Source organism: Physella acuta, unplaced genomic scaffold, assembly GCF_028476545.2.
Source record: "Physella acuta isolate Inbredline_101_S28 unplaced genomic scaffold, ASM2847654v3 ptg000750l, whole genome shotgun sequence".
Lineage (NCBI taxonomy): Eukaryota > Metazoa > Mollusca > Gastropoda > Physidae > Physella > Physella acuta.
Genome location: NW_026732268.1, coordinates 263,772 through 277,923, shown reverse-complemented (window position 1 = coordinate 277,923; position 14,152 = coordinate 263,772). Strand labels below are relative to the sequence as shown.

Here is a 14,152-nt window from a genome sequence, read left to right as displayed (position 1 = left end):
GTCATTGTGTGGTGTCATTGTGTGGTGTCACGTGTCACTGTGTGGTGTCATTGTGTGGTGTCACGTGTCACTGTGTGGTGTCACTGTGTGGTGTCACTGTGTGGTGTCACGTGTCACTGTGTGGTGTCGCTGTGTGGTGTCACTGTGTGGTGTCACTGTGTGGTGTCACGTGTCACTGTGTGGTGTCACTGTGTGGTGTCACTGTGTGGTGTCACTGTGTGGTGTCACTGTGTGGTGTCACTGTGTGGTGTCACTGTGTGGTGTCACTGTGTGGTGTCACTGTGTGGTGTCGCTGTGTGGTGTCACTGTGTGGTGTCACTGTGTGGTGTCACTGTGTGGTGTCACTGTGTGGTGTCACGTGTCACTGTGTGGTGTCAATGTGTGGTGTCACTGTGTGCTGTCACTGTATGGTGTCACGTGTCACTGTGTGGTGTCATTGTGTGGTGTCACGTGTCACTGTGTGGTGTCATTGTGTGGTGTCACGTGTCACTGTGTGGTGTCGCTGTATGGTGTCACTGTGTGGTGTCACGTGTCACTGTGTGGTGTCACTGTGTGGTGTCACTGTGTGGTGTCACTGTGTGGTGTCACGTGTCACTGTGTGGTGTCGCTGTGTGGTGTCACTGTGTGGTGTCACTGTGTGGTGTCACTGTGTGGTGTCACTGTGTGGTGTCACGTGTCACTATGTGGTGTCACTGTGTGGTGTCACTGTGTGGTGTCACGTGTCACTGTGTGGTGTCAATGTGTGGTGTCACTGTGTGCTGTCACTGTATGGTGTCACGTGTCATTGTGTGGTGTCATTGTGTGGTGTCACGTGTCACTGTGTGGTGTCATTGTGTGGTGTCACGTGTCACTGTGTGGTGTCGCTGTGTGGTGTCACGTGTCACTGTGTGGTGTCACTGTGTGGTGTCACGTGTCACTGTGTGGTGTCGCTGTGTGGTGACACGTGTCACTGTGTGGTGTCACTGTGTGGTGTCACGTGTCACTGTGTGGTGTCACGTGTCACTGTGTGGTGTCACTGTGTGGTGTCACTGTGTGGTGTCACTGTGTAGTGTCACTGTGTGGTGTCACTGTGTGGTGTCACGTGTCACTGTGTGGTGTCACGTGTCACTGTGTGGTGTCACTGTGTAGTGTCACTGTATGGTGTCACGTGTCACTGTGTGGTGTCACGTGTCACTGTGTGGTGTCACTGTGTGGTGTCACTGTGTGGTGTCACTGTGTGGTGTCACGTGTTACTGTGTGGTGTCACTGTGTGGTGTCACGTGTCACTGTGTGGTGTCACGTGTCACTGTGTGGTGTCACTGTGTGGTGTCACGTGTCACTCTGTGGTGTCACGTGTCACTCTGTGGTGTCACTGTGTTGTTTCAATGTGTGGTGTCACTGTGTGGTGTCACTGTGTGGTGTCACGTGTCACTGTGTGGTGTCACGAGTCTGGCATTAAAAAGTAAAGAATAAACTAACCACTAAATGATGAGGAATCCTTTGGTCGTAGGTCAGCCCTGTCTTCATCTTAAAAATTCGAAATTCTGCTTGTTTGATGGTCTCTCCCTCCTCGAGGTAGGATATGTTGTATTGGAAATGTTGCCGATGTATGGGATCTGTTGACAGAGTTTTTTAACATTAAACCCACTTTACAAGACAATTTTAAACGTTCAAACATATGTAGACATATGACATAAGGTGGATATATGTGGACATGACATAAGGTGGATATATGTGGACATATGACATAAGGTGGATATATATGGACATATGACATAAGGTGGATATATATGGACATATGACATAAGGTGGATATATATGGACATATGACATAAGGTGGATATATGTAGACATATGACATATGGTGGATATATGTGAACATATGACATAAGGTGGATATTTGTGGACATGACATAAGGTGGATATATGTGAACATATGACATAAGGTGGATATATATGGACATATGACATAAGGTGGATATATGTAGACATATGACATATGGTGGATATATGTGAACATATGACATAAGGTGGATATTTGTAGAAAATATGACATAAGGTGGATATATGTGGAGCATATGACATAAGGTGGATATATGTGGGACATATGACATATGGTGGATGCAGGTGGGCTAGTAATGACGTCAATACTGAGAGCGTAAAGACTCAGATCACGTGGTCACTGGTGCACACATACGCAGGTGAGATTTCCAGGTGCGAACGTTGGCATTACGTCTGGAACTTTATTGTACACAGGCTGGGAACCTGAGCTAGACAAAACACAGGTGTTGAACAGGTGCGTCGTTAAATCCATTGCTTGAAATGTCTGCTGGTAGCGTCGACAATACAAGCATTCAAGATTACAAGAGTAGCGGTCCCTGCCCACAAAATTAGCGTCCCCTGCCTTTTTTATTTTCTGTTAGGTTATATCGACCTGACCGAAACTATCTTATGTAAATATATATAGGCCTATATATATATATATATATATATATATATATATATATATATATATATATATATATATATATATATATATATATATATATATATATATATATATATATATATATATATATATATATATATATATATATATATATATACTAGCGTACCCGTCCCCGCGCGTTGCCGCCGGGATAGAAGAAAGTCTGACGAAATATATAAGAATGGTTTCATCAATGCGTTGTCAATCCTATGATTTTAGACCCGTGACCTTCTTTTCTTGTTTTCTAAAATAGAGTTTTTTAAATGTAAACAATGCCTGCGCTTAGATCATAAATATCGGGACACGGGTTTATTTACACTACCACATGAAAACTTTGAGTGTACGTTAGTCACTCACCGAAAAAATCAGGTAGAACACACTTCGGTGACCGCCCATGTGTCTGGGACGTAGAGGGGCCCTCTCGGGAGCCCTCGATTACACTACCGCAGAGGCGCAGCGTACGGCCCCTGGCTAGTTAAAACTAACATAAGCACCAAAGTGCTCACATGATAACACATAACACCAAATAGTATCCTGAAAAAATGATGTAGATTGCGTCATTCGTCTAAGTTATACAAATCAACAGGGTTTTTTCTTTACCACGTACAACAATAATATTTGACGTGTTATAAATATCAGTTTGACTGATGCAATTTGTTTGTGTTACTAATGGTGCATTATTAGAAGCTCGATCTCAATTTCTGATTGGATCGTCTAAAAATAGATGCTTAATTGCATCATTCATAAAGTGACGAAACTATTTGGATTTTTTATGGACAAAAGGAAACAACCCAGTTAATAATCTAACCTTGGTTAATGTTTCTGATTATTAAAAACAAATGTATTACAGTGCCCTCACCGGCTCATGTGAGCCTGTCGGGGTGGAAATTAAAATTTTTGTTCGCAAGAAAAATCGCATCCTACCAGGACGCCGGCGGACAGCCTGATTCAATTTAGTGAGCTACTGTAACGCCCCATCTGATCAATTGTCTATCACACTGTTAAGAACGAACGTAGTCGCCATAGCGCTCACGGGAAAGACTAGGGCGCCAAATCGCATCCAGCCAGGGCCGCCAGTGCGAAATTAACCCCTACCCCCCCCCCCTCCACGTAACCCTCACAGGAGTATTCATTAACTCCCTAAAATTTTATGGAACTCAGATAAACGATGTCAATCCGCATCCGACTTTAATTTCTTGTAATATATCGTATATAGATAAGAATCGCTTCCTCCCGGGGCGCCGCCCTTGCGAAACTAAATTTTTGTGTGTGCAGAAACCTCACCTGGAGTGTTCTAATCAACTCCCCAAATTTTCATGGCGATCGTATGAACGGTGTGAAACCGCAATCGACTTTTATTTTTTATATACCGCATATAGAGAAAAAACAAATCGCAGAGGCGCCATAGTGTTCGCAGCGGAACCCTTGGCGCTTCGGGTAGTGCAATCTATGGGGCGCCGGCGATTGCGCCTGTTGTAGTTTTAACGCTGAATATAGTAGTATCCCTTACCCGCTATGCAGGACGTACGATTAATGGATGCCAAGTGTTAACATAGCCGTTCTAGAACTCTGGGCGCCAAATTGTGTATTGACGAAAATCGCACCCTCCCTCCCGGGTGCCGCTCTAATCAAATTTTAATTATTTTGTTATTAGAAACCTTCCCGGGAGTAGTCTCATCAACTCTTTAAAGTTTCTTAGCACTCAGATGAAAGGTGTCGAAACGTTAAGACTTTGATTTTTTTATACCTTATATAGAGCAGAATCGCACCCTCCAGGGGCGTACCCTTGCTAAATTAAAAAAGATTGTTTTACAGAAACCTCCTATTGAGTGTTCTAATCAATTCCCCAAAGTTTCATAGCACTCGGATGAATGGTATCATACTGCATTCGACTTTTATTTTTAATATACTGTATATACAGAGTTTCTTCCAGGCATCTCTTCGGGGGGGGGGGGGGCGGAGTCTACCGCCCCCCCCCCCCCCCCGAACGAGATGGAATTTATATAGTAAAAATATACTTTTACTATTGTCCGTCCCCCTCCCCCGGAAAATGTTGACCGCCCCCCCCCCCCCCGAAAATATCAAGTGCCCCCGGAAAAAAAGTCTGGAAGAAACACTGCGTATATAGAGAAAAATAGCACCCTCCAGTGGCGCCCCCCTTGCGAAATTTAAAATGATTTGTTTGCAGAATGCTTCCATTCAGTGTTCTAAACAACACCCAAAAGTTTCATGGCGATCGGATGAACGGTGTCGAACCGCAATATATATATATATATATATATATATATATATATATATATATATATATATATATATATATATATATATATATATATATATATATATATATATATATATATATATATATATATATATATATATATCAAAGTATGTGTGTGTTTGTCTTTTATTCATTACTACACCTTTAATCCGATCGCTATGAAACTTTGGGAAATTTTTGAGAATACTACTGGGGAAGTTTCTGCGGGGGAAAAAAGTAATTTAGCAGGGGTGTCGCACGGCAGCGTGCGATTAGCCACCCCTGGCTTTCCCGTAAACGCTATGGCGCCTACGTTCGTTTTAAACAGTGCGATAGACTATGAGTAAGATGGGATACTGTAGTCGTGCACTAAATTGAATCAGACGAGTCCACTGGCGCTCCAGAAGGATGCGATGTGGCACCCTGGGCTATCCTGTGAACATTATGGTGTCTACGTTCGTTTTAAAGAGCACCCTAGAATTCGGACTTAGTGTCACACGATATTAGATGATTTAACAGAGCCAGGGGCCGTACGCGGCGCTCCTGCGGTAGTGTAGCCAGGGGCTCACGAAATCGCTCAGCTGCGTCATCCACATCCGGGCGGTCGCCAAAATGTGTTCTACCACACTATTACAGAGAGTGATTATTATGAACTCAAGGCTTTCATTCAACACGCCATGGCGTGTGCTGGACGGTAATGTAGGCAAACCGATGTCCCGACAAATATGATCCAAGAAATTTAGCGCCGACATTGTTTACATTTTAAAAACTCAGTTTTAGAAAACAAGGTCACACGTCTAAGAGTATAGGATTGGTAACACAATGATGAAACCCTCTTAAACTTAAAACATTTCGTAATACTTTCTCTTTCTTTTGAGACCGCGGCAACGCTCGGAGGCGGGTACGCTAGTATATAAATAAATAAATTATATATATATATATATATATATATATATATATATATATATATATATATATATATATATATATATATAATTAAAGTAGTATAGGCGAATATGGTATAGGCGACGGAGAATAGTAACGCAGATAGGGTGACGAACCCAAACCACAGTTAAAGAAATAACAGAACAAGCCGAGAAACTTGACGGGGAATGGGACGTAAACCCAAACCACAGTTAAAGAAATAACAGAACAAGCCGAGAAACTTGACGGGGAATGGGACGTAAACCCAAACCACAGTTAAAGAAATAACAGAACAAGCCGAGAAACTTGACGGGGAATGGGACGTAAACCCAAACCACAGTTAAAGAAATAACAGAACAAGCCGAGAAACTTGACGGGGAATGGGACGTAAACCTAAACCACAGTTAAAGACATAACAGAACAAGCCGAGAAACTTGACGGGGAATGGGACGTAAACCCAAACCACAGTTAAAGAAATAACAGAACAAGCCGAGAAACTTGACGGGGAATGGGACGTAACCCAAACCACAGTTAAAGAAATAACAGAACAAGCCGAGAAACTTGACGGGGAATGGGACGTAAACCTAAACCACAGTTAAAGAAATAACAGAACAAGCCGAGAAACTTGACGGGGAATGGGACGTAAAAAGTTTCTTCCAGCACTTGTGGGACTATTTCTTTTTAACTTGCCTCCTCTGTCTTTTGTTTTGATTAATCACTTCGTCATGGATCGAAACTGCCGAAAGATCGTAGCAGCAACCCAGCGCTTGGGGCGAAATATCAATTTTGCGCCCCTGCCCTCTCATCCCCCCCCCCCCACCACACACTATACAAACATTGTTATTAACGTTGGCAGAAAAGCATTTTGGGCATTTCTAACTGATAGATACGGTTCAAAGTTGGCACGTGGGTCAAGAGATGAAGACAATGCAATCTGACATTAAATTTGTCTCAATTGGATCCCTAATGGAGACAAGCGAGTTGACGAGATTCCTTCCATAGTGTTGTTGACATGGAATAAAAACGTGCTTTTTAGATTTAGACCGTAAAAAAAAAATAAAAAAAAAAAAACTTAAGCCTAAAATTAATTTAGAAATTTTATATTTTTAGAATAAATGCTATACAAGTTGCAAATCCAGAGAACTTGAAAATAATTTCTTGAGTTTAAGGCTACATTTCTATTTATTTTCATCAAGCCTAAGTTATAACCGGATGTTTCACTTTCGTAAGACAAATATTGATTGGCTGTACAGTAACTTAGCGATCGATAACTATTTGTTTACAAAACTTTGCAGATCAAGTTTTTAAATAACAATGCAAATTTAAAACCCCATGACCTAGTTTTCTATTTTTAGCTTACAATGTGTACAATAAAATTATGTCGGCCTATCCAATAGCAGGATGCCATTGTTTATGTCGCCATTACACGTGAAAACCAAATTGTTTTTGCTTTTTTTTTTAATTTTTATTTAGTTACCGAAAATATTAAAAACATCAAAAACGTCCAATCTTTAGTAAAGTCCGAAAAAAAACTAGACAGACAGGATTTTATAACCATATTAATTGTAACTACGCCGTGCAAGATTTTTAAATTAATTTATGCACCTCTCAAATACCTTTGAGACTTTTCTCGCTTGTGTCCATTCTTATGAATTAGTTAAAATTGTGTCTAAATTGGTAAGCAGTCATATCCAACTATTCCGCACTATTATACACGCGTCAGCACATTCATTCGGTGCGCAATAGGTTTTAGTCATGCTACTCTTTTGTAAATTTTAAAAATTAAAGTACGGGGAAACAATTCATAAAAAACGTTTTAATAACAAACTTTTATGTAACAATGCACTAAAAAGTAGAAAATAAATGATATACTATTTAAATAACTATATATGTTACGGTCAAAACCCAAAGTGCGGCCAAAGCACGCATTGGCCGCCCAATGTTTGGATTGGCCGTCTCTTTTGGCCAAAGTCCGAAGAGCTTAAACTTGACAGCGTATTTCGTACATTTGCCGGCAAATTCGTGCAATAGCCGGGATGTCCTGGCCAATGTCCTATCTACGCTACGGTGTAATCGAGTTTTCATTATTCTGGGAGCGGTTTCATTGTGAGTAACGTATTTGTTTGGCTCTTGTTTGTATGGCATTTTATATGCAATGCGACATGGACGGCCGTCAGACCAAGAGACAGACATACCAGATGGCTGCCAAAAGAAAACAATCCAAATCCATATATGGGCTACTACTATATGCGATAGCCTCCTCCATGATGACGAGGTGAGACAATCATCAAAGAACAAAGTCAAAGACAGTCGGCGTCACCGGCCACGTAGAACAAGACGAAACGTTCAAAAAGTTTTGCCGCGTTCTATGCTATCCTTGTAGGTTGAACAATGGTGTCCAGGCGACTTGAGTTGACGCGGGCGTCATATTTCGCCAACACAAGGGGAATACCAAAGAGAATTTGTGAATCAAGTTATTTCTGGACTAAAAACATGTAGACTGAACTTAAACTAGTTCACGGAAAACCAAGACATAGCCAAAGTTAAAGTTCAGTAGAACGTGCTAACCAAGATGTTCAAAATATGATGATGACATGGATGCAGCCATGTAAAGCCTTGTTTGGATGTAAAGCAAAAGTGGGACAACACTTCAAATCTACCAAGAGAGGCTCTCATAATTTAGCTACTTAAGAAGATCTTGAGAACATTAAACAAAAAATGGAGGTTGCCATAAATGCAACGACATCCTCAGCCAACACATCTGCTGCCGTGGCGGAACGTCCAGACCAGCTGCGTGACAATAATAAGGCCAGCATATTCTGTGTAGTTTGTGAAAATTTTTGTAGTGCAGCTCATTCTTGTGGATCCTGTGGCAACGATGTGCATGGAATTTGCGTACTTGCTAATGAAGCAGGCGAGGGGTACAGATGGAACATTACTTGCAGATTATGTCACAATAAACAAGAAATCATGGACAACAGATTAGCAGCTTATACTAGCTTGCAAACTCACGGTGCTACATGCTAACAAAATCAGATACAAAATTTAAACAAGCTGAAGTGGGAGATAATGTTTGCATCCTTATAGCAGATGTTGGCAGAGGTCGCGGTGATCCCCGAAGCGTACTTGCAGTTGAGGGCGCTTTCTACAAGCTAAAAACGGGTCATGGTATTCTAAAACAGCTGTATGACTGCTCTCATTGTCGTCCGTTGGCACTGAGAAAAATCACTACGAACCATCGCATCTTCACAATCAATGACCGGCGGCCAAGGCTACACTCGCTGCAATTGCACAACCAAGTGCACAACAAATCGCTGCAAGTGTAAAAACAACAAGCTACAATGTAATTTTAAATGTCATAAACGTTCATCTTGTTTTAACAAATGATAAGATTGATTAAAACTATAGTACAATAAAATAATATTGAATGTTTATGTCATTTATTTTAATTAATAATCAATAAAGACATAAGTTATGATTCTTATGGTATAAAAACCCCAAATTCTGCTCATAATCTTTAAATTAAATTAAATATTCCGCACTGTTATGCACATTTTATTAGGCGTTCACTTGGTGTGCAATTCTTTTTTCTACAAGATTTTATTCTATTTTTAAAGTTTAAGTATTTAAAATGGATTAAAAATCATGTCCATACCTCGAGCTATTTCCGTGTGTGTGTGTGTGTGTGTGTGTGTGTGTGAACACGATAATTTGAGTACCGTTACAGCTAGGTTGATGAAATTTCATATATAAGTATTATATCAAATTTGTAGATCCGTATCAACTTTTCAGCGATAACCGGAAGTGGAACTTTTTCTACTTCGAATTTTTCAAAAGCCTATTACTTGAGTACTATTTCAGATAGATAAATGAAATTTCACATGTAAGTAAATTACTAAAATATCTAAATTTCTACCGTCTGTCAAACTTTGAGTAATTTCCGTTGAACGGAAGTAGTAATTTACGCTATTTCCGATTTCTCAAAAAACTAATACTATAAAGTACTAATAATATTGCGCACTATTATGCACATTTTATTTAGCGTTCATTTGATGTGCAATTCTTTTTCCACGAGATTTTTTTCTATTTTAAAAACTTTTTAAAATAGATTAAATAAACCGGTAGTGATCTCCCCTAAACTTTCTCGAATATTCTTATATAAAACAACAGGGGGTGGTAACTGGGGATATAGTTATGATTTTTAATCCATTTTAAATACCGAAACTTTTAAAAATAGAATAGAATCTCAGTAAAAAACAATTGCGCACCAAGTGAACGCCTAATAAAGGTGTGTATAATAGTGCGCAATAGTATTAGTACTTAATAAATTTACATTAGTTTTTTGAGAAATCGGAAGTAGCGTAAATTACTACTTCCGGTCAACGGAAATTACTCAAAATTTAACAGAAGGTAGAGAATTAGATCTTTTACTTACTTGTGAAATTTCATTTATCTATCTGAAATAGTACTCAAGTTATAGGCTTTTGAAAAATTCAAAGTAGAAAAAGTACCACTTCCGGTTGTCGGAAATCGCTCAAACGTTGTTACGGATCTACGATTTTGATATAATACTTATATATGAAATTTCATCAACCTAGCTGTAACGGTACTCAAGTTATCGTGTTTACACACGGACACACACACAGACACACACACACACAGACATACGGACAAGATTGCAAAATTATGTTTTTCCGTATCAGTGAGGTGTAAAACGTCGAGATTTGTAAAAATCTCGATTTTTTTTTTTTTGCACGATTACAATACTTTCTCTATACTACGTATATACGAGAAAGTAAAAATCATGTCTATATCCCGAATTCACATCCCCTGTTGTTTTATATGAGAATATTAGAGAAAGTTAAGGGGAGATCACTCCCGGTTTATTTTATTTGTAGTACTTAACATGTTTTATTTACACTACAGTTGCATGACTAAAAACCATTGCGCACCTATTGAACGTGATGACGCTTGTCTAATAGCGCGGAATAGTTTGATTAGACAGCCTACTAATTTGGACATAATTTTAATTAATTCATAAAAAAATTAATCAGCCAACGAATTAAGTCAAATTTAATTTTATGTTGCATTGTCTTTATGTCTTGACCCAAGTCCCAACTACGAACTGTATCTGTCGGTTAGAAGTGCCTGCAATTTTGCTAGGGCGTTTCGATATAGACAGACTGACGACTGACGACACACTGACGAGGAAGGGAGTTAAATAAAATATTGTAAAAATTGATTAAAAATAGCGTTGCCGAGTTGCCATCCCCCGTAGTGTTATATAAGAATTTTCGAGAAAGTTTAGGGGAGATCACTTCCGGTTTATTTAAATTAATGATACTCATGTTGTTTTCATTGATTTGTTTTAAAAAAACATGTCTATATCCTAGTGCACTGGAAGTAATATCTACTTTAGTGATATATAAGAATACTAGCGTACCCGTCTCGCACGTTGCCGCGGTCTCAGAAGAAAGTTTGACGAAATCTTTCTTTTTCTTCGTTCTTAATTTTTAGTGTTGGAATGGATCGAGCCTCATCTGCCAATAGGTTTGAACTCGAGACATCTGACGAAATATTTTAAGAGGGTTTTATTCGAACGTTTTGGAGCCTATCTTCTTAGAGTGTAACCCTAGTTTTCTAAAACTGAGTTATTTAAATGAAATCAATGTTTGCGCTATAATTCTTGGATCATATGTTTCGTTTCACGGGATCGCTAACACTCCCACCCAGCTCTAAATGGATGATCATGTATCAGGGGCGTCGCTGGGCCACCAGTAACATTACCGCAAGGGCGCCGGATACGCCCCCCTAGTACGGCTTAATCATGGCATGTACCATTGTGTCCCTATCGTATTGTGCTGTTTAAAACAAATGTAGGCGCCATAGTGCTAGATGGGAATCTCAGGGCGCCTAATTACATTCTACTGGAGCGTAGCCACTTCGAAAATTTTGTATTTTTCTTCCAATGAGTATTCTGAACCAATTCCCAAAGTCTGAGTAATGCATAAAAGACAAACACACAGAGAAACTGACATACTTTCATTTTTATATGCATTGATATATTACTAATCGCTATTTTAATAGATATAACTTTTCTGGAGGAACTGAAAATTTATATTTAAGGTATTACTAATCATTATTATTAGCAAGGTAGGCCCATGACGTCATCTAACGGAACCGACAAAAAAAAATTACAAACTTTTAAACAAACTAGAGTTTTAGTAGAATATAAGATGATTTCAAATTTACAATCTTTTATCAACTTTTAAGCGATTTCCGTTAACTTAAAGTGGTACGTTATTTCCGTTGGAAGACGATAATATTTTTGCTTTGTGTTTAGCTTGAATTTATGTTCGCACTTGTGTAAGTGCTAGTATATTGAGGAAAAGTTTGAACATGTGATTGTATTTTGCGTTTGCATCCCCGCATTAAAGCGGGGTAAGAATGGTTTGTCTCACCTGTCCGTCTGGGTTGGAGGTAGCAACCAGGTAAAACAATTTGTTGCGAGAAAATAATTCCCGTTGTCTATCATGAGAGGATTTCTCAGACTTGGTGAGCCAGGTCTGACAAAGATGATCTATTGAGTCTAGACTCGGGGTAGAGAGGTGCAACTCGGGGCTGATTGATTCCGCGAAAGCTTTCGCTCAACTCACTTTTGTTTGTGTGGTTAGTGTTAAGACGAATAGGCAATTTTTGTTTAGTGTTAGGACTAAGCATATTATGTGGTTACCGTTTAGGCTTAGTGTTAAGAATAACCTCGTTTTGATAGTTCTCACTTTAAAAAGATTTCTATAAATGAAATTGAAAGTTGATCAATATACTTATCGTGACCATATTATGAAGAGATTCCTCGCCAATAAACCAAACGTTAAGAGAGTGTAAAATATGAAATTTCGTTTATCTATCTTAAACAGTACTCCGGTTATGGAAAATCGCTGAAAAGTTGATACAGAACTACAAATTTGATATATTTATATACAAAATTTCATCAACCTAGCTGTAACGGTACTCAAGTTATCGGAATTGTAAAACGGACGCTATGTTCACTCTGAGTTGTTAACCCCCCCCCCCCCCCACACACACACACACACATACCTCACCACCAGAACGGGACAGTCCGTATTTGCGAATGAAATTGAACCCCCTCTACCCCCCCCCCGCCCCGTACTGATCTGCTAAGTACATTTTGGGAAACGCGTACCCATAGTAGGCTACCATGCCACCAGGCCCGCGGAGGAGGGGGGAGGGGGGGGGGGGGGAATCTGACAAAATAATTTTCTTTGCACCTTGATAGACTAATGTTGTTTTTCTACAACTGTGATTGTTCTACAAAAACTAACACACTATATTGCATAAACCTAACAAATAATAAAACAAACACAAGAAACCATGACCATTCACAATTTTATGCGGGTATAAGTCAGATATTGAAAATAAAAGTACTGTTTTAAATGAACCGGGAGCGATCTCCCCTAAACTTTCACGAATATTCTTACATGAAACAATAGGGGATGGCAACTCGGGATATCGACATGATTTTTAATCCATTTTAAATACTTAAACTTTATAAAATAGAATAAAATCTCATAGAAAAAAGAATTGCACACCAAGTGAACGCCAAATAAAATGTGCAAAATAGTGCGGAATATTATTAGTACTTTATAAATTTTTTGAGAAATTGGAAAAAGCGAAAATTACTACTTCCGCTCAACGGAAATTACTCAACATTTGACAGAAGGTAGAGAATTAGATCTTTTACTTACATGTGAAATTTCATTTATCTATCTGAAAGAGTACTCAAGTTATAGGCTTTTGAAAAATTCGAAATAGAAAAAGTACCACTTTCGGTTATCGGAAATCGCTCAAAAGTTAATACTTATCTGCGATTTTGGTATAATACTTATTTATGAAATTTCACCATCCTAGCTGTAATGGTACTCAAGTTATTGTGTTTACACATACACACACACACACACATAGACATACGGACAAGATTGCAAAGCTATGTTTTTCCGACTCAGGAAGCCCTAAAACGTCGAGATTTACAAAAATCTCGATTTTTTTTTTTTTTTTTTTTTTTTTTTTTTTTTTTTTTTTTGCACGATTATAAGACTTTCTCTTGACGAGAAAACGAGAAAGTAAAAAGGGTATAAATAATTAATTAATTGAAATTTTTGAAAACAAGCGGGGAAGCAGTAATAGAGGAATTATATTAAACAAAAACAAACAAAAAATAAATCGGGAGTGATCTCCCCTAAACTTTCTCGAATATTCTTATATAATTCGGAATATAGACATGATTTTTAATTACTTAAACTTTTAAAAATAGAATAGAATCTCGTAGAAAAAAGAATTGCGCACCAAGCGAACACCAAAACTAAATGTGCATAATAGTGCGGAATATTATTAGCACTTTATATATTTACATGCTTTTTTTTTTGAGAAATCGGAAATGGCGTAAATTACTACTTCCGTTCAACAGAAATTACTCAAAATGT

The 14,152-nt window shown here is 38.8% G+C and overlaps 1 protein-coding gene across 1 annotated transcript in view; it reads right to left on the bottom strand.

Annotated features, from left to right (window-relative positions):
* LOC131950288 (bone morphogenetic protein 2) overlaps window positions 1–14,152 on the bottom strand; it is a 46,177-nt gene that overhangs the window by 17,514 nt on the left and 14,511 nt on the right. The window contains exon 2 of the mRNA XM_059312374.1: window positions 1,459–1,595. Coding sequence (XP_059168357.1) covers window positions 1,459–1,595 — 137 coding nt within the window. The remainder of the gene's footprint in view (window positions 1–1,458; window positions 1,596–14,152) is intronic.